We start from the raw sequence: 24199 nt of genomic DNA on the forward strand, positions 1-24199 counted from the left end.
GTAAATAGATGCCTAACCTATTTAAAATGTGGCTAATCTATAGTGACCAAGAGTTTTTAAAATAGAGTAGTAATTGAGAAAGAAATTATTTGTATCTTTTTCCCACTTAGTTTTCTTTCCTGTTTTGGACATTTTTCTAGATGCTTCAAAAAGACCCAAAGAAAAAAGGAATACAAGCACAGTCATTACTCATTATTTGTGGATTCTGTGTTTGCTAACTTGCCTACTGCCTAAAATGTATTTATTACCCCCAAATCACTACTTGTAGCTTTCTCACAGTCATTTACAGACATGCACAGACTGGTGAAAAATCTTTGAGTCTTTCTACACAAATGTACTCAGCTGAGGTTGAACAAGGGAACCATAGACAAGGATCCTTTTTGTAGTCCATTTAGTCAACATTTTTTGCATTTTTGTGCTTTTTGGTGATGATTTCACTGTTAAAATGGTCCACAACCGTAGTGTAGAAGTGCTATCTAGTGTTTTGAAACACAAGAAGGCTGTGACATACCTTACAGAGAAAATACATGCAATGGATAAACATTGTTCAGGCATCAGTTACAGTGCTGTTGGTGTGAGCTAAATGTTAGTGAATCAACGAAATATATTAAATAAGGTGTCTTTGAACAGAAACACACATAAAACAAGGCTATGTATTAATCATCTGTGTGACCAGAAGCTCACAGGAACCTAATCTTGTATTTTCTCCTAGGGTCAATGATTCAGTATTCACTAATTCAGTGTAGTAGTGACTTTATATAGAATAAAACTCATACAAATAACTAGAATAAACCACACTTGTTTTTTAATTCCTGTGAAAAAATTCATATGGGAAACCATCAAAAAACTGCTACATAATGACGAACATTAAAAAAATTAAACCCGGCCAGGCATCCCACCTACTCGGGAGGCTGAGGCGGGAGAATGGCGTGAACCCAGGAGGCGGAGGTTGCACTGAGCATAGATCGCACCACTGCACTCCAGCCTGGGGGACAAAAGTGAGATTTTGTCTCAAAAAAAAAAAAAGAAAAATTAAAGCCATATAAATGTACTACAGCATAAAACTTTATGCTATCTATTTTGTTCATTTGCTGCTTGTGACTATCATATTTATGTCAACTTTCCCCTGTTTTATTGACAATTTTCCCAGGAGCACTTGACAATGTAGAAATTTCTTTAAACCCTCCCCCTTCCCCACCAGAAAACAAGCCTCCAGGGAATGTACATATATAAACATTTAAATAGTTGTTGTGTGTAGTGCCCCAAATACTATTTTCAGTTAACAAACTATTGGTAATGTTGGAAAGCAAGGCATGCACATAAGAAAGGGGAGATCTTGTGGCTTGGAGGCCATTCAAAGGCAGACTTAAGATTGCCTCTTCTTAAGGGAGACATGTAGTGGGGTCCTGTGTAACGAATTTCACCATGTCTAATCATGTCTAGCAGACCAATGGAATGCTGTGCCTCAAGTTTCTTCTGAGAGGCCTATGAGCCTCCTGAGATATCAACAAAAATGTTCCTTGGCCATCAGAAGAGAGAAGTGATTTTGAATATAGTACAGTTTTGCTATTATAATCACTCCAAAACCAGGCCTGTTGGTGCTTGTGGTTCTTCAGAGAGGAGGCCATGGGGGCAAAATTCAAGAGACCTGTTTACCTGTAGGCACAAGAGCCCTGCTCAAGACTTGAGACAATGAAAGATGAGGAAGGGAGGTATTTTCCCTGCATCATCCAGCTTCAGCACCCAGCAGAAAGTGGATCATGGATGGGGACTGGGTAGGAGGCCATGGAGGCTAAAGTCGGTGGAGCAGAGTGGAAGCCTTGGGGTCATGGGCTTATGCATGAGACACATGTGAGGTTCCTTGCAACACTTTGCCCGCCAATTATAAGAGACTGAAGTCACTGCAAAACGTAGATTGCCATGATGTAAGCCAATTTGCATTTGCAGACTGAAAAGGTAAAAGGAAATATTCCTACTTCAAGTAAGTATGGGACTATACTTTTTTGATATTGGATCTGTTGGTCCTCATTTCCATGTTTCTCTATTGTCTAATGTGGTGGTTCCCCCTCACTGCACATTAGACCCACTCTAGAAAATCTTTAAAAAAATGTCTGGACCCACTCCAAAGATTCTGATTAAATTGATCAGGAGTAGATCCTGGGCATCCATGTGTCTAAAAGGCTTCTCAGATCATTCACGTGTTTAGCCAGGGTTGACAAGTACTGCCCTAAAACATGTTGCTGAGATTTTTCACACCCCATTTTCCAGTGTGCTCCAAAGATGACTTACGCAGGAGCCCTGCTACATGTCCACTTCAAAAAGATGCACCCCTGAATGGGCCTTTGAGTGCATCCACCTAGAGTGACCTCCATGCCACTTTCCTGTCTGGTTACTCCACTGTGAAAAATTCATCTGCGGACTCTCCAAGTCCTCATGCTGTACATTGTCCTGCCTTTCTCCCAGCACAAATTGTTGGTGATAAGTCCGACAGTGGGGAGGTTGTGGCTGCAGAGTGGCAGGAAAGAGAGGAAGTAAAGGAGAAGGCAGGACAAAGGAAGAGTAAAAGGGTACTTGGAGTGGAAAGGAGGGCCATGCAAGGCGCTGCTTCTCACATGCTCCCCACCAGCCATCTGCATCCAAAGCAGGGAGGGAAGAGTGTGGGCTCAGAGCCAGACACACTTAAGTGCAAGCCTTGGGGCCCCATAATTTACTAGCAGCTTGATCTTGGAAAAATTACTTAATCTTGTACAACTAAAAAGTGGTGGAGCTCTGGGATTCAAAACTGGTCTGTCTGGCTTAAAAGAGCCCAAACGTTCTTTCCAGTATATGCTACATCTCCCAATCCATACACACACAATAGACTTTTCAGTGAGGAATACAGTAATTAATAACTTCCCAGATGGCAGTTGAACTTGTTTTTAAATTCCTATAGTCAAATAAGTTGGGGGAATGTTACAAGAAGATTAGTTAGAAAGAAAATGGTGTCATTTATTATCAGCTCAAAACATTCAGAATTGTCATTTATAAGAAATAAGCTCATTATTAATAGAAGATTACTTTTCTTGTCTTTGTGTGACCATTTTCTTAAATTAAAAATAAACTTTTTTCCCTTATTGCAAAAGCAATGCATGTTCATCTAATACAAATTGAAAAATAAAGATAAGCAAATAATACAAAATTAAACACACTCTTAATCCCTCTGCCCAGATCTAACTGCTGTAAATATGTTAGTATATATCCTTCTAGATTTTCTGTGCTTTTACACAGATTTTGAAAAATCATAGTATACATTCTTTCACTTTAAACGTCTGGTCAACAACATTCCATGTCAATACATTTGCCTTTACTACATTGTTTTTTTATATCTGCTTATTAAGGTGAATAATTTTGTCTGATTTTAAACCACATTTGTTTACTGAGATGTCAGAGACCCACAGATAAGGAAACATCTGAAGAGCCCAGGTGTGGCTATGTGGAGAGGCTGAGTAATTCAAAACAAAGTACAAAACATAAAAACAATTACAACCAGTTTGACAGTTGTACGTCTGTTTCCTACAGCCTCTACCCACCAGTCTACCGCTGACTTCAAAGAAAAGTCAGCACAGAGGAGGTCCAGAGGATAAGGTGCAAAACGAGAATCAAACCCACGATAAGAGATTAAAGGAAGGTTGATCAAAGACCCAGCATAAAAGTGCTAGCCCATGACTTGACTTGGCCCATGGCCCCAAAATATTCATCAGAACAGAGAGCTCTCTTTGAAGCGATTGGATGCATCCATGCTCAGACAAGCTCTCTGGTCCAAGGGAAATTTAAAGAGTGGCCCTGGAAGGAGTTAGCAGGGTTCCCTCTTCCTCCCTCTGCTCTGCACATCCCTCACAAACCGAACGTTATTTCTTTGGTTTGTTGTGCAGATGCCAGTAGTTCAACTCTACTCTTTGCCTCCTGGGAGATGTGAGAAGTACAGTTGCATTTACAGGATGGAGAATTTGCACTCATGATCAGAGACCTGAAACCTCCAGCCGTCTTTTTTATTCAGAGTGTTTAAGGACAGGTGGTATTTCCAAATAGGCAGTAGGACTTGTTCATGACTCTCCTTGTTCATTCTGCGTGTTCATTACTTGTTCACTACTTTTCTGAGTAGAGTTTATTGCTCTGTGGTGTCGTGACGGAAGCCATTCATTTCCCATGAAAGGGGAAGAAAACAGAAGTGCCCCCTCCTGGAATAACCTTCACAACATTCAGCTTAAATGTTTTTGAGTATCTTAAAAGAGAAGTTATGTATTGCTAAGTGTGTTCTTAGAATGTCTGTAGTTAGCACTTCTTTCAGGCTCTAGTTTTCTGGTTTTTCGCTTTGCGTAATAATCTTCTATGTATTTAGAATCTTTAATTTTCACCTTTCCCATTACCATATTTTTACTTCCTTCAAAGTTCAAGGGAATTGCTTTTTCTCTCTACCTTTTTTAGATCAGTTTCCTAGCCTTTAACTGAGGTGTTAAAGTTGGAGTTCTTACTGGCAAGTCTTGGATTGAGCACAGTGTTAGGCTCTGTGAGAGAGAAAATGCATTTTCTGTTTTCACAGAGCCACAGTCCAGGTGAGGAGATAATGAGTTTGCATGCAAAAAATGAATATGTTGTGAGCTGATACAGACTTTTCTCAGGCCAGTCTTTCATAAAGAAGGAGTACTTGGAATGGGCTTTGAAAATGCCTGAAATTCCAAAATGAAATAATATGAAAGAGTATTTATTAGTACATCTTGGGGCTGGGTAATATGGTCAAAGTTACAGAGGCAGAAAACCATAAGGTGTCTCAGAGAAACTGAATACACTCATTTAACTCTGATGGATGGTTCATCTGAGAAAGTAGCAAAGGAGAAGCTTCATTAGTTCTATTAGTGTTACAATGTGCTATGGAATCTGGATTTTATTATGATTGCAAAATGATGGTGTTGAAAATTTTGGAGTGGAAAATGACATTCTCAAGTATTTTGAGAACATGACTCTGCCTGTGGAGTACAGAATGGACGTGGGTAGGAAGAGGCCTGGAGCCACAACTTGGTCAAAAGTGCACAGAGTCTGAGAGAAAGACTTGAAACAGAATGGAAACAATGGGAAGGATGAAATGGACTCTGGAGGCAGTGAACTGAGAACTGATCTGACCTCTGTGATGAGGTGAGAGGAGGGGAGTGATGGGCTGTAAGAGAAGATGGTAAGAAGACTCATAGATGATTCAGTCACAAATAAACATAATTGCACCCCTACTACCTAGGTGCTAGGTGATACAAAGAGACTAATCACATCAACAAAATGGTTAGGTAGACAGAGTAGGTATTTACAGTGAAAAACTCAAAGTAGTCTCACCTAAACATTGAAGACAGAGTGAGGCAATGAGCTCTCAGGAGTTGGGAGAAATATTCCTTGAAGTTTTGAGTCACAGAAACATCAGGGAAGAGATGGAACATGAGCTGAACATTGAACGAAGGGTAGAATTTGGAAAGAATGACAAGGGCAATCAAAGCTGTAGGATGAGGAGGTTAAAGCAAAGGCACAGGACTAAGAAAACACAAGGATCGTTTTGACACATTGACGAGGTCCGTCTGTTTGGAACAGAGTTTGCGTAAAACACCAAAAGAGGAAAAGGGGAAGAAGGTAGGGTGATCCATTTAATCTGGTAAAGGTTTAGAAACCAAGTGTAAGATTTTATTTTTACTTCTGAGACAGAGTCTTTCTGTCACCTAGGCTGGAGTGCAGTGACGCAATCTTGTTTCACTGCAACCTCCACCCGCTGAGTTCAAGCGATTCTCCTGCTTTAGCCTCCTGAGTAGCTGGGACTACAGGTGTCTGCCACCATGGGCAGACAATTTTTGTATTTTTAGTACAGTTTGGGTTTCACCATGTTGGCCAGGCTGGTATCGAACTCCCAAAGTGCTGGCATTACAGGCATGAGCCACTGTGCCTGGCCAAGAGTTTATAATTTAACCTGGGAAATGTCAAGCCACTGACATTTTTCAGCGAGGTTGTGGCCAGTGTAAAAGAGTCTTTTGGGAAGTTTGGTTTGTGAAAGATGTGTAGAATATATCAAGATGAAGAACTGGGTGACTTCTAGTCAAAAAGGAATGATGATGTAAACCAGTTACCAATCAGAATGAGAGGTATGGAAGAGGGGCAAAGGAATTACCAGTAAACCAAGGGGAAATGGAAATACAGTTTTACCCAAAGTTTCAAACCCAGGAGGCTATGATAGCAATATGCCATATACTAAGGCATAAAAATCATGAGAGGACTGGCTTGGTAACAGTCCTGAGCGTTTTGTATTAAAGAGCTGGGTCCTGAGGTTCCAGCCAGACAAGCAAACATTCTGAAAAGGTGGTTCAAAGTGGGGGCTTGACGCTCAGCTGGAAACCATATTTACCATACCAAGTTTAAAAAATCCACACAATTCAGCAATTGTTCGAAGTTTTTAATTAATTAATTGATTCAGAAAGTGAAATATTCTCCAAAGCTCATCTGAGAGCTCTATTCTCTTGATACAGATGAATTCTCAGTTGCTCTTTTGTTTTCATTCCAAAACAGTTCAACTTGTATGAGACTGAAAGTGGGGAGGGCAGGAGCAGAATTTTCTCTGTTCCAGGTATAGACATTATGGGTATTCGGCCATATTCTCGTCTTCATTGGTAATAATTCCTGTTTCATACATCTTTCTATCAATTGCAGCTCTTAGCAGAGTCAGCGTCTTGATTGTAAATACTCAGTGTTGGTTGATTTGCATTTTCATCATAGTCCTGAAAGATAAAAGTGGACCTAAGAAAAACTAATAAGCTTACAGCGAGTTTTATAATGACAGACTCTATATAAACAAATGCAAATTGGATGTCAAATCTGAATTACAAAATTTATTTGAGCAAGGTCCAGGAAGTAATAACAGTGGCTTCAGATCCTTTCTAAAATGATAAAAATTCATTAACAATCTTCCATGGCTTGGAGTCTCAGAGACGTTCAAAAGTCACAGCACTTTGAAGAGCAGAGTTGGCAACTAAAGTTATCAGAGTGAAGAATGACATACTAACCTCAGGCGCAGGATGGCCAACTCAGAGTAGACCTCTATTCTTTGTTCTTCTGAGATAGGAACTAGCCAGAAAACTTAGTGATTCGGGGGTGGGGTGGGAAGGCTGTGGGACCCAGGGTGGAAGGACCCACACAGTTCAAAATAAAACGAACCAACTATAAGGAAGGAAAAGAGAACTATGCACAGATAATATTCCTCATCCACCTGAATTGACTTATATAAAAAAGAAAACAGAGCATACGACAAATGGATGCAATCAAAAGGGAGCAATAAGCCTTTTTCTCCTTTTAAGCTTCTTAAGAAATGAACCCATCATTTTTATCTAGTGTTTTCTCTGCTCTTGCAGCTGCTCGACTGATCCAAAACATGGATGCCACCGCTGAGCCTTGTGCAGACTTTTTCAAATATGCCTGCGGAGGCTGGTTGAAACGCAATGTCATTCCTGAGACCAGCTCCCGTTACGGCAACTTTGACATTTTAAGAGATGAACTAGAAGTCGTTTTGAAAGGTTAGTAGAGAGTGTGTCTGTGCATCAAAGATTTCTCTCTTAATATGTTCATTTTTTAAATATACAATTGTTAGCCATTACAAGGAATGTCACAGAAGATTAAAAAGTTAATAATCCTTCCAGGATTTGTGTGCCACCACCGAGTCACTTTGGTAGGGGCAGACACCGAAATTAATATGCTGACATCTCTTAGCATTCCTGTTTTCATTTGTAGGTATGCAAATGATAAAGCTGTATCATCCCTAGAGATGGCAGGTTTGGTTTTTGTTTGTTTGTTTGTTTGTTTTTTGAGATGGAATTTTGCTCTTGTCACCCAGGCTGAAGGGCAATGATGCTATTTCGGCTCACTGCCACCTCTGCCTCCCAGGTTTAAGCGATTCTCCTGCCTCAACCTCCCAAGTAACTGAGATTATAGGCACCTGCCATTACACCCAACCAATTTTTGTATTTTTAGTAGAAACGGGGTTTCACCATTTTCGCCAAGCTGTTCTTGAACTCCTGACCTCAGTTGATCCACCAGCCTTGGCCTCCCAAAGTGCTAGGATTACAGGCGTGAGCCACTATACCCAGCCAAGATGGTAGTTTTATGTCATTTTACAGAAGAAAAAAAATTAAATGATTGACGCAGAAACATACTTTTGTAGTCTCCCTACCCAAACCCTGTGTTAAAGTCACTGTAAGATGTTACCAAGATTTGCCTTCCCAGCATAGGTAGATTCTAACCTGGCTAAGACTGTCTCCCTGGGAAGTTAAGAAATCTAGACAAGTCCCTCCTATCCTCTGTTCTGTGTTCTCCCCTCTTCTAGAAGTTATTTTGTAGAAGAACAATTTTTGCTACTTTTTAACGTTGAAACAAGTAGGACAATTCAATTCATTCATTTGGAGCATGAACAGTACAGTCACACAAAGATAATTATTTTCCAGCCTTCAAAAGAACTATTCATACTAAATTCCAAATTCCTCTGTGTTATTGTTTTCTTTTTAATCTCAATTTCAAGAAAAGTAACTGTTACCTATGGCAGAGCAGTATGCATCACAGTTCATAAAAAAAAGATAATCTAGTCAAAAGGACTTTCATCTAAATTGGCTGATTAAACTGACTCCCAGTTATGTGCTAGGACTGATAATCTGGCAAGGGGTTTGGTTTTTCCTATAAGGTTTTGCAACTTGGGTGAGGAAATGAATGTACCTCCAGAAAAGCGAGGTTTTTTTTTTTTCTTTTTAACTGAACTCCCCTTGCCAATGTTAATTACTGCAAATGAACAATTATGCTTGCATAGTGCAAATAAGCAATTATGTTGATGCATTTTATTAAATGTCCTTATTTCAGATGTCCTTCAAGAACCCAAAACTGAAGATATAGTAGCAGTGCAGAAAGCAAAAACATTGTACAGGTCTTGTATAAATGAATGTAAGTGCTCTTCATTTGATTTCGTTAGGAGTATGCATATATTGGTGCCAAACTATGCCTAGATTTCTAACTGAATTTATGTTTGTTGTTTTCAAAAGCTGCTATTGATAGCAGAGGTGGAGAACCTCTTCTGAAACTGTTACCAGATATATATGGGTGGCCAGTAGCAACAGAAAACTGGGAGCAAAAATATGGTAAGGCAATTTTCCTACTTAAAAAAAAAATTTCCACGTAAAATCTATGTTACTATAATATCGTTAATGAACTAAAGCTTCTAAAGATATATTTTATCTTTTATTGCTTTAGGTGCTTCTTGGACAGCTGAAAAAGCTATTGCACAACTGAATTCTAAATATGGGAAAAAAGTTCTTATTAATTTGTTTGTTGGCACTGATGATAAGAATTCTGTGAATCATGTAATTCATGTAAGTTTGTGTGGCAAATAACTAAAGTTACCTTTAAATTGTAATAAAACTCCCACACACATTGTTGTTATTGATATTTAGAAATAATGCTATTTTCAATTGAATTGAATAAGCAAGGAGGTAGTATATTCATGCTCTGTCCCTAGTACCTGGAGTCTCAATTTTGAAAGTATTTTCTTAATGCTGTGTTTTAGACATTCACCTCTTGCTTCTGCTATCTCTGTTTTAGATACCTCTCCCTTCACAAAACAAATGATAAGAAGGGCTCCAGGCCTCTCCTATTCAGAAAAAGTTCCTAATTTCTTTTTATGGTACTTGAAAGGAGCATGCTTTGGTTTATAGAAGTAATGCAGGTCTGGAAACCAAAAAATAATAATTGCTTTCAAAAAGAACATAGAAAAGGGATTTTAAACATAATTTTTTTCCTCACTAAAGAATATCTGTGCTTTTTTCTCAACTAAAGGTAAAAAAAAATGCCTTTCTTTTAAAATGGATTTATTGTATTTTTAAAAATGTAAACAATTTGGTTTAGATATCACCTAAGACTAGATTAATGAATATGTTTGGAATGTACTGAAAAATTTAGAGTTTTTCTTTCCTCCTTTTTTTTTTTTCTTGGTTTCCTGTATAAGGAATTATACCAAAAATTGCAGGTTACCGAATCACCTAATCATATCTGTGTTACTATTGCATAAACCTTTATGGTCATTTGTATTAAAATCATGAAAGGAATTGAACCCAAATCTCCTGCAGGGGACTCTTTCTCTTCTGAAACTTCCTCCTTGCAGGATCACCTTGAGGGCCAGGGCGTGGGGAAGGATCAGGGCCCTTCAGGTGGAGATATCTTCTGGCTCTTTTCATACCAGTTCTTTGGGTTTTGTTTCTTTTGTATTGGTCTAGGCCCTCCACAGCTGCTAGGATTCTCTCTTTAACCCAGAAATGCTCTGTTTCACCTCCACACTCATGTTGCCATGCAGTGAGTAAGAAACACTCTCGCAAAGCTGCAAGTATGCCCAGGTAGCTCTCACTTGTGTATTATAGATGGACCAGACATATTAGCGCAGAACTGAGTTTCATCTTTCATACCCTTAACTGCTATCTGGGTCTACTGAGGTTCTTCTGAGCAGAGCAGCTTTGGGGAGAACCATGGAGAAGTCGCCTCCATTCCCTTAGGGTGGAGAATCTTAAAAAACATTTTCTGGCACAAGTTACATTAGCTAAAAGGCTCTGGAGTTACCTTAGAGGTTTACCACTTCTCCTCCCTTTCTCCCCATCCATCCAAATCAACTTGAAGACTATTAACCCACTCCCTCCAATGAAAGGGGATCCCAACTAAGGGTGGGAGCAGATGAAAATGTTCGCAGGGGAGCACATTAGAATCTCCAGAAGCTGGGAAATCTGTGAATACGTAATTTAGAAATTTCCACGTCCTGGAATCTAACATGTTTTTGTTCACTTGCACCTTCTGCTCTGCATTAAAAATCCCTCCCAGTAAATCTTTTGTTCACTTTCTTTTGTTTTCCTTAAATACCTGCAGCACAATCCTCCAGATTATCTAACTGCCCATTAGTATAACACTTACAAGTAGTGTGGAAACCATTTCCTAACTAGGTATTTACTCAGTGTCTGATGGTTACCCCTATAAACAGCAAAAGTAGGATCTGTCACATACATAGATAGGCATGCTTGTATTTTTCTAACTTTTCTATATTCGCTGAATGATTTATTTTCTTTCATGTATATTTTTTATAGATTGACCAACCTCGACTTGGCCTCCCTTCTAGAGATTACTATGAATGCACTGGAATCTATAAAGAGGTAAAAAGAAAAAGAAAATAACCAAAACCAAACTACAGAACCATCTGGTGTAAACCTATAAGTAACGAACAAGGCCAAAATCAAATTTAGCCCTCTGATATTTTTCATTCATGACAGGGACTTAAAATCACACATAATAGTGAGCTGTCTGTGATAGAATGAACATTCTCAATAGAATGAATGAAGGTATTTTACAAAACTAGGAAACTTGAAATTCCTTATTTGTATCTTGGTTTTTAGTATTTAAAACATATGATCTATTTTGAAAATTAATTTAAAGTATTTTAATCCACCTGTAAACTGCATTATTTAAAAAATGAGCAGATTTATCATGGTCTAGGGTGGTGCTGGTGAGGACCAGAGGGTCAGTGAGAGATACACTATGTAGCATCCTTCTGGAACCATCTGATTTGACTTTCAGAGAACTATGCAGGTAGTGGCATTGGGCTCAGACAAACTTTTGCAGCTACCTTGTGACTCTAACATTGGCCAGGTAGCCAGTGGGCATCATATCCCATAGTGGACGTTCGGATGTTCTGGAGTGCTTTCTTATTGTCTCACAACCTTGTCTCCCTTGGGCTGATGTTCACGTACTCTTTTTTTTTTTTTTTTTTGAGATGGAGTCTTGCTCTGTCCTGTCACCCAGGCTAGAGTGCAGTGGCATGATCTTGGCTCACTGTAGCCTCCGCCTCCCTGGTTCAAGCAATTCTACCAGCCTCAGCCTCCCGATTACCTGGGATTACAGGCGACCGCCACCACACCCAGCTAATTTTTGTATTTTTAGTAGAGACGGGGTTTCACCATCTTGGCCAGTGTGGTCTCAAACTCCTGACCTTGTGATCCACCTGCCTTGGCCTCCCAAAGTGCTGGGATTACAGGTATGGGCCTGGCCCACGTGCTCTTCTCACAGAAGTAAGGAACAACAGGAGACAAAACTAGTAATCTTACACATTATTAGATATTGGGGAAAGGTGTTGGTTCTACAAAGGTTTTTCTTATAATTATTTTGTAGCTCAAAAGTAAATTATCTTTGATGATCCTAATGTCTCACAGTGTAGTGATGTGACTAAAATTACATTTTATTTTAAATTACTAGCTAAATATGATTGGCATTTATTTTGCCTAATTATGAAGTTCAAATAATATGTAATGAATTCACTGTAAGGTATCTTTTTGAATGACTGCACAACACTGAAATGAAGAAAAAGATCTGTTATCAAAGGCCACAATTAATAGCATAGATAAATACATGGGTGTGGGATATTTGGGTTCAGTACAATCTAGTTACTGTGTAGGGTACAGCTACTGGCTTTAAGAGCTATGCAGCTGCTTTCTGTTACAGATTTGAAAGTGATTGAGGAATTTTGGTTCACTCTTGTACATTTTTATCACCATCAACTGGGATGCTTTTCATATTTAGGATTGTGTTCTTATATCAAATTTTTCAAATCCTACAATACATACTCTTTTTTTACATTTTAATATTTCTGGCATTAAGGTATACGTGGCAGTCAATGTATATATTTAAGGCAGTAAAAGTTTTTTTGTTGTTGTTAAGATGTTGTATTCATGCATTTTATACTCAATGCTATCCCATAATCTCAGACAGGTCACAAACTGGCAGTCTTTGGCTCAAATATGATATAGAAGCATTTTTGTTTAACCTGTAGTGTTTTTTTTTTTAAATTTTGAATTACTTGCCAATATTTTACAAAATTGAAAGATTTCATTTGAGAATCCAGATTTCTTAGTAAATCAGTAGAATTTGAGCCCCTAGCTTGCATTCTTATATGGCAGCAATTGGCCAGAGTGGTGTTGTGGTTGCCCCTTTTAGAAAGGGCATTTGTTGGCTGGGCGCGGTGGGTCATGCCTGTAATCCCAGCACTTTGGGAGGCTGAGGTGGGCGGATCACCTGAGGTCGGGAGATCGAGACCAGCCTGACCAACATGGAGAAACCCCATCTCTACTAGAAATACAAAATTAGCCCGGCGTGATGACCCATGCCTGTAATCCCAGCTACTTGGGAACTTGGGAGGCTGAGGCAGGAGAGTCACTTGAACCTAGGAAGTAAAGGTTGCAGTGAGCCAAGATCACACCATTGGACTCCAGCCTGGGCAATAAGAGTGAAACTCCGTCTCAAAAAAAAAAAAAAAAAAAAAGAAAGGGCATTTGTTCCAGGTTTGAACAGTCCTCATCAACATGATTCATTGATTTATATTGACTTCTCAGCTCCTGTAGGCACTTGATTTTGCATATTAGTCTGGCCTTGGCTAAACCACAGCAGTAAAAATACAAATACAGTAGCTCAAACAAAAGAGAAGTTTACTTCTATCTGTCATGCCAGTCCAGAAGTAGACAGGCCGTCTAGATGAGGCAGGAAGCTCTGCTCCATGGGAATGTCTGGGAGCCAGCTTTCTTTGATTTTGTTGCTCTAACATCAGCCTCCTCTGGTGTTTTTCTTAGTCTATTTGGTCAAAGTTGGTTCGCCAGTGCCCTGTTCACATGTCAAGCCACAGGAAAAAGAAAAGAGGGAAGTGGTAGACAAATAGTTAACTTTTATGTAAATGGTGCAAAACTTGCATACTTTCCATTGATTAAAACATTGTCATGTGGCCACAACTAAATATAAAGGAGGCAGGAAAATGTAGTCTTGAGCAGAATGGCCATGTCTGTGCCTTGTTAAAACCTGATTGGCAGAGAGGAAGGTCTTATCATTTAAAAGATGAGAAGCACATATACCAATGTCATTTAGCAGACTCTGCCACAGTTTACATCCACTGATCTAGGAAATACTGTATTTGTGATCAAATAACACAGTGGTGATCAAATCTAGAATCAGTAATATGTTTATAGAGTTTATGGGTGAGAAATCTGAGGCTCAGAAGTTTGCCCTCAACACTCAGCAAAACAGTAGTATAGTGGCAAACTTTGCTCCTTCTGTCTTCTTCATTCTATTACATTATTACAATCTCTTAAGAGTTGGTAGTTCATACTAGTAGAGTTCTTTCAATGAGCAAATGATAGAGGAAACTCACCTGCACTGGCACTTACAGCCCGGAAGTTAGTCTCAGCTTAAATCAGGTGCTCTTCAACAATCTGAATCAGACTAGCAAACACGCACCATGCTTGCTGCCTCGCTCCTCTTCCACAACTATGTACTTTTGGTGACATCCTTCTTTCCTGCTAACCTGAGATCTTAGAATTCTTCTCAAGGCAGTGCTCCAAGCTGTAAGCAATCTCCTTTCAGTGGAAGGGAGTTGCATATAAAATAAAAGCTACATGTCATCCCAGAAATGGGTAATTATCTGAATATTTCTGCACCCTCTCCCTCTTTTTACATCCATTCTTTTGGGCATGGAGGTGAGAGTGTGTGTTGTTACAGTAAGAATTCCAATGTTATCCTTATTTTTCCCATGATATTTTCTACTCTCTCCTAATCCCTACCCCCTGCAATCCCTCAGTTTCCCCTGCATCTCCAGCAAGTTATCAAATAAAAGTTAATTCTAATTTTTCCACTACTCTGCTATCTTTGAAAGATGTCAACCACCTTAAGTATTTCTGTCTTGTGTCTTATTGCTTCATGAACAAAAAATGGTGAGAAGTGTAGAATAACAAGTTTACCTTCAGTAGAGGAGTTATAAATCTGGAAGAAATGTTAATGTCAGTGTATCATTGGGCTTCAATGATTTTCTCCCTTATAGGCTTTTATATATGCTTTTCCCTTTGCCTAGAACTTGCCCCCCCCCCCCCCACACACACACACCCCACCTGCCCACACTCTTTCCTCTAATATAGTTTTCCTGGCAACTAGGTTTCTGTATACTTCTTATTTAATGTCTTTTTTTTTCTATAAAACTGTAAATTAAATGGAAACAATGCTGTTTCTCATTGTCCTTTGCTCTTTTTCTGATACCTACCTCAGTTTCTGGTCCTTAAATACTACAGAATCAGTGAATGAATGATTGAGGGGGAAGACGGCAGGGAAGAGAGGAAACAAAAGAAAGAAGAACCCAATCTTCTGGAAGCCCTTCTTATTTCCTTCCCTTGATTCTGGGAAACATGAGCTTTAGGGCATCAACAGCTAATAGCATACATTTCTTGAGCATTTTACAAACTCTGTGTTCTCTTGCCTTTTTTCAATCCCCAGTTATTTCTTTGCTAAACTCAGTTTGCTGAGGTGTATTTATGCAATCAATGGGTATCATGCACTTGCAATTTACATTATTTTATTGAAGATAACTAAGAGAAGTTTTGAGAATTGGCATAGGGTCACCAACTTTTTTTTGTCAAAGAAAGATGTTTTTAGACCATGGAAGTCTGGCTTCCTTGCACATCGCTTTAGCCTATAATTTTAAAACTTTAGTGTGGGGTCTATCTTCTGCAGATATGCCTCAGAGGCTGAGGATCAGGGAAGGTCACATTCCCTCGTCAGTCAAAAGTACTCTAATCATGGGTCTCCTTAATCAGATTATTAACTCAGCCTGTTTCCCCAGGTCTTCTTTGATCCTTCCTTCCAGGATAACCCAGGTCATCCAGAGGAATCATCTTCCATAATCTTAAAACCGAACTTCTTATCAACTTTGAAAATAGCCCCTATAATTACTAAGACAGATCATTTCACTTTACAGAAATCCCTTTTTTTTTTTTTTTTTTTTGCTTTGGATAACTGCATAATGGAATTTTTGTGTTGTAATATTTGATTATTATTACAATCTAGAAAGGAAAAGTGATATGGAACAGTTGCATCATCTCAGAAAGGGGCCCACATTCACCGTGTCTGCCATTCCTAACAAACTGTTCTCAAAATATTCTCGTCAAGGAGCTTCTTGTGACACATCTTTGTTAAAGAGGTAGAACCTGAGTTCTGAGGTATTCTGATTATCTGAAGAGATTACTTAATGACACACTGCTACCTCAAAGAACAGAGTAGTGAGATTCAAAACAATTCTATTCCTTACAGGGGTACAAATTTCTATGCTAGGAAAACAATACGAAAGAGACACATGGCCCATAAACATAACCATGACCAATCACAAAATTTTTAAATGGAACCAACCAGCCCCCTCATGTGAGAAAGTTCTTATATAGTGATTCACTGAGAGGAATGAGGCCCTTATTTTTTTTAAGGAATCACCCACCTTCAGAAGAACTCGGTATTGGGGGCGAATTGGAATTGGTCTCAAATCTTCCCTTTCTCTACCTTCTTAGCGTATCAAGAGCAATTGTTATCTTACTTTGTTCTCCTTCATAAAGAAATCTGAAGGTTAGGAATCCAAAATATTTGAGCATAATTAGATAATAGATATGTTTATGCTCTGTACTAATGTTTGTCTGAGAAGGAGAAATAAGTGAGGTTAGTGGTTTCCAACCCTAAGGACTACTTTGTGTGTGCCACTTACAGGGCTCTGTGCAGAAATACCTCACACATACACACACTTCAAAAGCCACTATGATTTATTTTACTTGTGTGTTTATACATCAACAAAATATTTCTTTAAGTAGAGTATTTCAGGACTAAAAGAAAAGTGAGAAAACCACTGGGGCTAGAGTTTGAGAGCATAAAGAGGTGGGGAAGGAACTGGAGAGTAGAAGCTACAGGGTATACTGCTGCCGGGCATGGCTAGGGAGGAGAAGCCAGAGTTATAAAGAAGTTTAGAGCCTTCACAAAATCTGGGGTTCATAAAACTGGAGACATTTTAGGGACGAGGATAGAGGACTTGGAACATGGGCATGATGGACTGAAGCCAGAAAGTGATGACCCAGAGTCTGTGCGCCTAGATCAGAAAAGCCAGGAGAAGTCTCCAAATTGTACGTACCTGGGAAAGAGCACAGGCTGAGATTGGCCATCCTGTAGATGAGCAGGTGCAAGCTCGAACGGAGACTTAACAACACGAGATTTTCTTTGTCCACCTACCCAATGTACAAGCTGAGAGAAACTGTTCAGGACTTGAGCTAAGAATAGAAGTTCCGAGGAAATAGGAAGTGAGAGAAACTTAATATATTTACAATTTAACTTCATTGTTTTTTAATTCAACAGATCTTCATTGAGCTTATGCTATGTGACAAATACTTTTCTAGGCAGTAGCGATTCCAAGGAAACGAGGTCCTTGTTCTCATGAAACTCATGTCCTAATGGGAAGAGATAGACAATCAATAACCAAGTAAATAATTTAAGGAAATTAGACAAATCGTGAGTGTTATTAAGAAAATAAATCAAGGTGATAGAATAACAGGTCACTTGGGTAAGGCATGGGTGATTCAATTTGGCTTGCTTAAACCATCTCTGACTGCTGTTTGTAGAATGTGTTTCAATGGAAGCAGAGAGATCAGAGAAGGCCAAATGGTAATTCACGTGAAAGATAATGATGGACTCAGATGGTGGCAAGTCAGGTAGAGAAATCTGAGCAGACCTGAGATAATCTTGTGTAGGTGGCTCTATCATTATAGGGAAACAGTTTGTGTATTTTAAACCGCTCGGCCAATACGTGCCTCGGTGATACGTGGCGGAGCTTGTCTCACTGCATAACACAGCTATGACATGATAAGATGGAGCTTGCAAGGGAAACTGCTGACCTTGCTTTGTCCTTTCTGGGCACCAGGTGACTAATAGTCAGAAGGTTTCACTCAGTTCAGTTATCTGTGTTTAAGAAAACAAAAGGGAGCCTTTAAACATGAGATTTAGTGAATATGACAGAGAATTTTTGAGATCAACTGAACTCAGTTTGTAAAAAGAACTAGAATCAGCCCCCTAAGCATGCAATAAACCTTAGAAGTTATACAAGAAGTTGTACAAACCTTCAGGTTCTTATTAATAACCTGATGAAAGCCGCAAATGGTCCCTATGCTGGTCCGAGTTCGGGTCCTCTTAGGCCCCATGTTCCTCCTGCTCTAGCGTCCTGCTTGACTGGGGACTATTTTTTATTTCCAGTGCCCAGAAATGGCTGCGTGACTATGTTTGCAGTCTGTTGGAGGGAAGCAGGCCTCTGAGGTAGTGAGCATAGTACCCGAAAGTCAGTGTTTCAACCCTTGCTCCACTCTCCCTCCACCCGCTGGTAATCCTCAGCATCTATTATTGCCATCTCTGTGTCCATAAGTACCCAACATTTAGATGTACCTTTGCACTCACAGTGAATATAAGGATGACCCTTTCACTTCTAATTGTTCAGTAAGGATGTAAAATATTCTTAAAACTGTGGAAATGTTAGAGCACATTATAGCACACTTTATAGCCTTTCTTTGTATTTACCCTGCAAACAAGTCTTTGAAGCATAGAAATCTCACCTATCCATAATCACAATTGACTGCTTTACTAAATTTTAAAATGAGGTGGAATTGTAATGTATTTTAGTTGCCAATAGGTAATAATGGCTAATAAATAACAATTGGTTCAAACCTAACGAAAGTGGGACTCTATTTCCTAGTGTTCTTTCACTACGAACTTGAATAAGGCATTTACATGTTCTGTAAAAGGTTAGTTATACAACTATTCTGTAGTTTAGCAAATTAAGATGTATGTGAAGATAAAATATAAAGAATTTGAGTTATTAGAAGAAAACTAATATCTAAATCTATGGTATCTTATAGTGAAAGTTTACAGTAACAGGAGCTATTTATGGAATTAAAACCTACAGGTGTGTATTGGTGGAGCTCCTGACAACACAGCTTCATAAAAAGGAAACTGCTTGACTCAAGGAGACAGATAAAAAGATGTCTGATTTTATTATATGAGTTTATGGTCATTTTTCCATGAATAGTTGAGAAAATGATTATATATGAGCACAGAAAATCTGAGAAAAAGAGATTTGGTAAAGAAATAAATTATGATGACTGGGCACGGTGGCTCATGCCTGTAATCCCAGCGCTTTGGGAGACCGAGGCAGGCGGATCAGAAGATCAAGAGTTTCAGGCCAGCCTGAAATCCTGTCTCTACTGAAAATACAAAAAATTAGCTGGGTGTGGTGTGGTGGGCGCCTGTAATCCCAGCTACTTGGGAGGCTGAGGCATGAGAATCACTTGAACCCTAGAGGTGGAGGTTGCAGTGAGCTGAGATAACGCCACTGCACTCCAGTCTGGGCAACAGTGCGAGACTCCGTCTCAATAAAAAATAAAATTTAAAAAGAAACGTATTATTGTTCATAGAAAAAATTAGTATATGTTATTGCTTATCAAGTGTTTTGCAACTCATTCTAATTAAGGCAAAATAACTTTATTGAAAATTGAAAATTACAAAGTCTCCATAGCTAAGTGGTTATACATTACTTAGTACTTTCAAAGTGATACCTCATTGCTCTCCTTTAAGCTCTAATTCAAAGATATATTGACTGTCTAAGAATCTGTGCAGGTCATTTCTCTAAGTATTTAGAAAAGGATTTTTATTTTACTAAGGTTATCTATTAGCAAAGATTAATATTGAAATGAAAATAAATTTTAAGTACCATGATGAATATTTAGAGCTTCTCCAACAGTTTAGTGCTATTTATTTCTTGCAGGCTTGTACAGCATATGTGGATTTTATGATTTCTGTGGCCAGATTGATTCGTCAGGAAGAAAGATTGCCCATCGATGAAAACCAGCTTGCTTTGGAAATGAATAAAGTTATGGAATTGGAAAAAGAAATTGCCAATGTAAAACGCATTTTTTTTCTGATATACTGAATAATGTCAACCGCTTTTTTTTTCTTTCCCCTCTCTATCATACTTTAAGAGTAAAAGGTACAGCACTTTAACAAAGTAGTAAAAATGCATGGCTTGGTAATAGATCATTGACTTCAAAAGGACCTTTGAAACTAAAGAATTTTATAGTAAACTGGGTTCCTGACATTTAAAAGACACACCAAATTGGACAAATATTAAACTGGAAACACTTAATTGCCTGTTATAAGTGGATTTCATCAGAATTCTACCATTTACAGTCAAACTGTTGTTAGATGCCCTTCAGACTCAGGGCAAATGCAAAGCTGTTTTAGTTTAGATATGTATAGAATGTTACTTTATTTTTAAGTTTAAAGTGATCACAGAGATTGTCTCTATTTCTTTGCTAAGAAGTATTAAACCCCTGAACATAGCCATGTGGCAATGTGATACCACTGAGTTCAAATTGTCAGGCTGCTGAGCTGACAGAGGATAAGACAATAATTTCGCAACAAAGCCCAAGGAGTGTATTCCTGAATTTCTTCTGGCTCTAGGTCAACCCTTGGAGTCTGAGTTGGCACTTTCTTCCCTGATGATTCTTTGATAGGGCACTGCAGTCTCTGAGTATAAACAGCATCCAGGTTATTGATTAAACCCATGGTCAGAGTCAGTCTAGGACCCACAGAGTTCTCTTTGTCATTGCAAACGACAACCTGCATCCCTGACTCCCTATACTTGCCCCTGCCATATAAGCTTATCAGAATCTTGAAGAGTCAAGATCATGGAGGGCAATTTTAGCTTTCCTGGGGCTATATGAAACCAAAAATCTCCTATCAGAACCAGGCTGTTCTTGGAGGGGCCACTGAATGAATGGCATTTGAATGGGTTACATGTGGTTCTGTGTTGGAAACAGACTTGCTAGAGGAGAAATGTTTCCTGCTCTCAGTTTTTGCCACTTACACCTTCCCAGACCATGCTCTCCTTTGACCAGCATCAGCTCTGTAGTTGTTGTGTCTTATCTCAGCATTATGTGTCTATATTTTCAGTCTCGTATTAGACTCTCGTATTAGATTGGTATGAGGCCTTAGCCATTGTTGAATCATTTATGCATCTCTAACAAAATCCAGCATAGTATTGCACATAGGACATGTTCAATAAATAATTGTTTTCATTACACGAATAGGTAAGTGACCTAAAGCGGAAACTGGAGCCATAGTCACTGAGAAATAATTGCAATTTTAAACCTTTACCTTTTGTCTCTTCTCACTTAAAATTGCTTTTCCTTATTTCAGCCACTAGTTGGGGAGTTGTTATTGCAATTTTTTTTAAATTCAGTGAAAGAAATAAAATTGGATGCTGCTGCATGTAGAGCACTAAACTGGTCTGGCAGGGTGGGAGAACGGTCACAAAGGAAGGTCCTTGATGTTGCCACTCTCAGATAACTTGCAACCAAATTGTGCTCTGTACCGGGAATTTTCTGTGTTACTTGCCATAAATTCTTGTAGAAACAGTGGCACCTATTTTTCCTTGCTAAATTTTAACTAGGACACTGAATGGTAACGGTGAAGATGGGAAAAATTTAAGAGAGAAATTGGAGATGACTATATCAAAGAAAGTTAAAATATGAAACATTCACAGACATAACTGAACTGGCCTTTAGCCATAGCTCATAAATATTGCTTATATGGCTTGGCAGTTGTCAAAATGTAGAAAGATTTTTTAAAAATTTTAAACTAGACACCACAGCCAAATCTCAATAATTCTTAATAAATATACTCCAAAAATCTCTTACATTTCACTGTTTTTGAAATGACAAAACGAACTACAAAACCAAGTACAGAATAAGACTTAAATTATGTTATAGCTATCCTATATTTTACCCTCAAATATAGTTATATTTTTCTAAAGAATTCTTAATTCTAAAATAGTGATTAAAAATTAAATCCATAGGCTACGGCTAAACCTGAAGATCGAAATGATCCGATGCTTCTTTATAACAAGATGACATTGGCCCAGCTCCAAAGTAACTTTTCATTAGAGATCAATGGGAAGGTAAGTGGTTTTTTGTGCTCTCTTATTGTGCCATTTTCTAAAGTATAACATTGAAATACTCTTTCTAAAATTCATCAAGTTTTTATTTATTGAAATAAATGGGACTTCAATTCTTTTTTTTTTTTTTGAGACAGGGTCTCGTTCTGTTGCCCAGGCTGGAGTACAGTGACACAATCTTGGCTCACTGCAACCTCCACCTCCTAGGCTCAAGCAATTCTCCTGCCTCAGCCTCCCAAGTAGCTGGGATTACAGGCATGCACCATCACACCTGGCTAATTCCTGTATTTTTAGTAGAGATGAGGTTTGGCCAATCTGGTCTCGAACTCCTGAGCTCAAGTGATCCGCCGGCCACAGCCTCCCAAAGTGTTAGGATTACAGGTGTGAGACACCTCTCTCAGCTGGTAAAATTCCTTTTAAGGCAGCTATACAATACTAGAAACTCCCATAGGAAAGGGTTTGGAAAATACTAAAACTGAACATCTTTCTGAGAGGCCATTATATAGTCATCAGACTTGGACAGTCACACAATAAAAGCACTAGATTTCCTTTTAACTCTGAAAAAGGATAATTTATTCATAGAACTTCTCATGTTCTCATCAAGGCCATCTACAGAGGTGTTCAGAACAATAATTCAGAAATAGAACACAAATAAAAAGAAAATCTCTCTCATAGATTCCATTTATAAACAACAATTGACTTCTTTTTCCTTACCTACTATCCAATAATCTCTTTTTGTGGCTATGCATTTATTCTTGTGTATTAGTTGATGCACACAGCCAAGAAATGAAGCAACATCCATGGGAAAATCTACAAACTACCACATTCAGCGATGACATTCTCTTTGGCACTAATTCTAGTTAACAAGGACTTTTCCAAAGGCATAAATTATTGAGTTAGATTATCTTACATATATTTTTTAATATAATAAGTGTTTAATAAATATGTTTTGAAAGAACGACCTAAATCACCAAAGGAAATGAAGAAAAGTGCATAGCATAGCACCCCATACTCAGTAGGTGATATGTGCCTGTGTTTGTGTGCGTGAAATACAGCCTAAGATATTGATAGTCTTAAACATTATCAATTCTTATTTAGAAAGACAAGATTTCATCTTTTGGCAACTCCAAACTTAGCTTCTGAAGTGTAAACGTGGCATGCCTGTAGAGCCAATATTGATAATTGAAAAGATGCTGTTTTCTTTGACTTCATAACATCACTGTACCACTGCTACAACAGTACGTTTTCATCTGTAATAGAATTTCCACTGAGATGTGTTACTGTGTTTGAATGGTTTATTAATATCCATTTTTAAAAGATAAACACTTTATACATGTTTCCATTTTTGCATCAACCAAAAAAGCTTTATTTTTAAATTTAAATTTAAATTCTATCTTTATTTCTGTATTGGTTAGACAAAGAAGATGACATTAAGCCTAATTTCTAGATATATGTTCCCTAAGCTTAAAGGCTTTGTTTTTACTCTTAAATGGTTGGTTTAATTATTCTATGTAAATAATCATTTAAAGAACTAGTTTTTATTTAAAAACTTATTGAAACAGTTGAGGAAGAATCCCAAGTGAATATCAAACTGATCAATGTGATAATTATGTGATGCAACTGACACCCTTTAATGTCCAACCCTCTAACTATAACTGAATCTTGGAACCAAGAAGAGAAATACACAATTTCTGAATGTTTCATGCCTGCTTTTTTCCAGCCATTCAGCTGGTTAAATTTCACAAATGAAATCATGTCAACTGTGAATATTAGTATTACAAATGAGGAAGATGTGGTTGTTTATGCTCCAGAATATTTAACCAAACTTAAGCCCATTCTTACCAAATATTCTGCCAGGTAGGTATGTCACAGTCCCCGTGTCTTCAAAGTTTGTATTTCATATCACTCTTCAGAAGCTTTGCAGCCTCATCTTTTCTGTTGCTGGGTGGTGGTTTTTTTTATACAGAGATCTTCAAAATTTAATGTCCTGGAGATTCATAATGGATCTTGTAAGCAGCCTCAGCCGAACCTACAAGGAGTCCAGAAATGCTTTCCGCAAGGTGAAGAAAAAAATCTCTCTCTTTTCTTAAGACTTAAAACATAAAGTGATACATGGTTATGAAGGCTTGCCATGTGACACTGCTAGGACATGGTGAACTTTGAAAAGGGACAAAATGCCAAAGTTGGTTATCTTGCACATATTTAGGATATGTTGCCGAGGAAGATAAGTCTTCATGGGCTTCACCATCTTATGATGGTCTATGTGGCACCATGATTGCATTGTCCTGTAAGGAG

The 24199-nt window shown here is 38.4% G+C and overlaps 1 protein-coding gene across 14 annotated transcripts in view; it reads left to right on the forward strand.

Moving 5' to 3' along the window:
• MME (membrane metalloendopeptidase) overlaps positions 1 to 24199 on the forward strand; it is a 105123-nt gene that overhangs the window by 42018 nt on the left and 38906 nt on the right. For all 14 annotated transcript variants that reach the window (XM_005546165.5, XM_005546163.5, XM_045386746.3 and 11 more), the window contains 9 exons: positions 7410 to 7571; positions 8902 to 8982; positions 9081 to 9176; positions 9289 to 9407; positions 11160 to 11225; positions 19715 to 19849; positions 21806 to 21907; positions 23625 to 23761; positions 23871 to 23964. In XM_005546165.5, coding sequence (XP_005546222.1) covers positions 7410 to 7571; positions 8902 to 8982; positions 9081 to 9176; positions 9289 to 9407; positions 11160 to 11225; positions 19715 to 19849; positions 21806 to 21907; positions 23625 to 23761; positions 23871 to 23964 — 992 coding nt within the window. The remainder of the gene's footprint in view (positions 1 to 7409; positions 7572 to 8901; positions 8983 to 9080; positions 9177 to 9288; positions 9408 to 11159; positions 11226 to 19714; positions 19850 to 21805; positions 21908 to 23624; positions 23762 to 23870; positions 23965 to 24199) is intronic.

Source organism: Macaca fascicularis, chromosome 2, assembly GCF_037993035.2.
Source record: "Macaca fascicularis isolate 582-1 chromosome 2, T2T-MFA8v1.1".
Classification (NCBI taxonomy): Eukaryota; Metazoa; Chordata; class Mammalia; order Primates; family Cercopithecidae; genus Macaca; species Macaca fascicularis.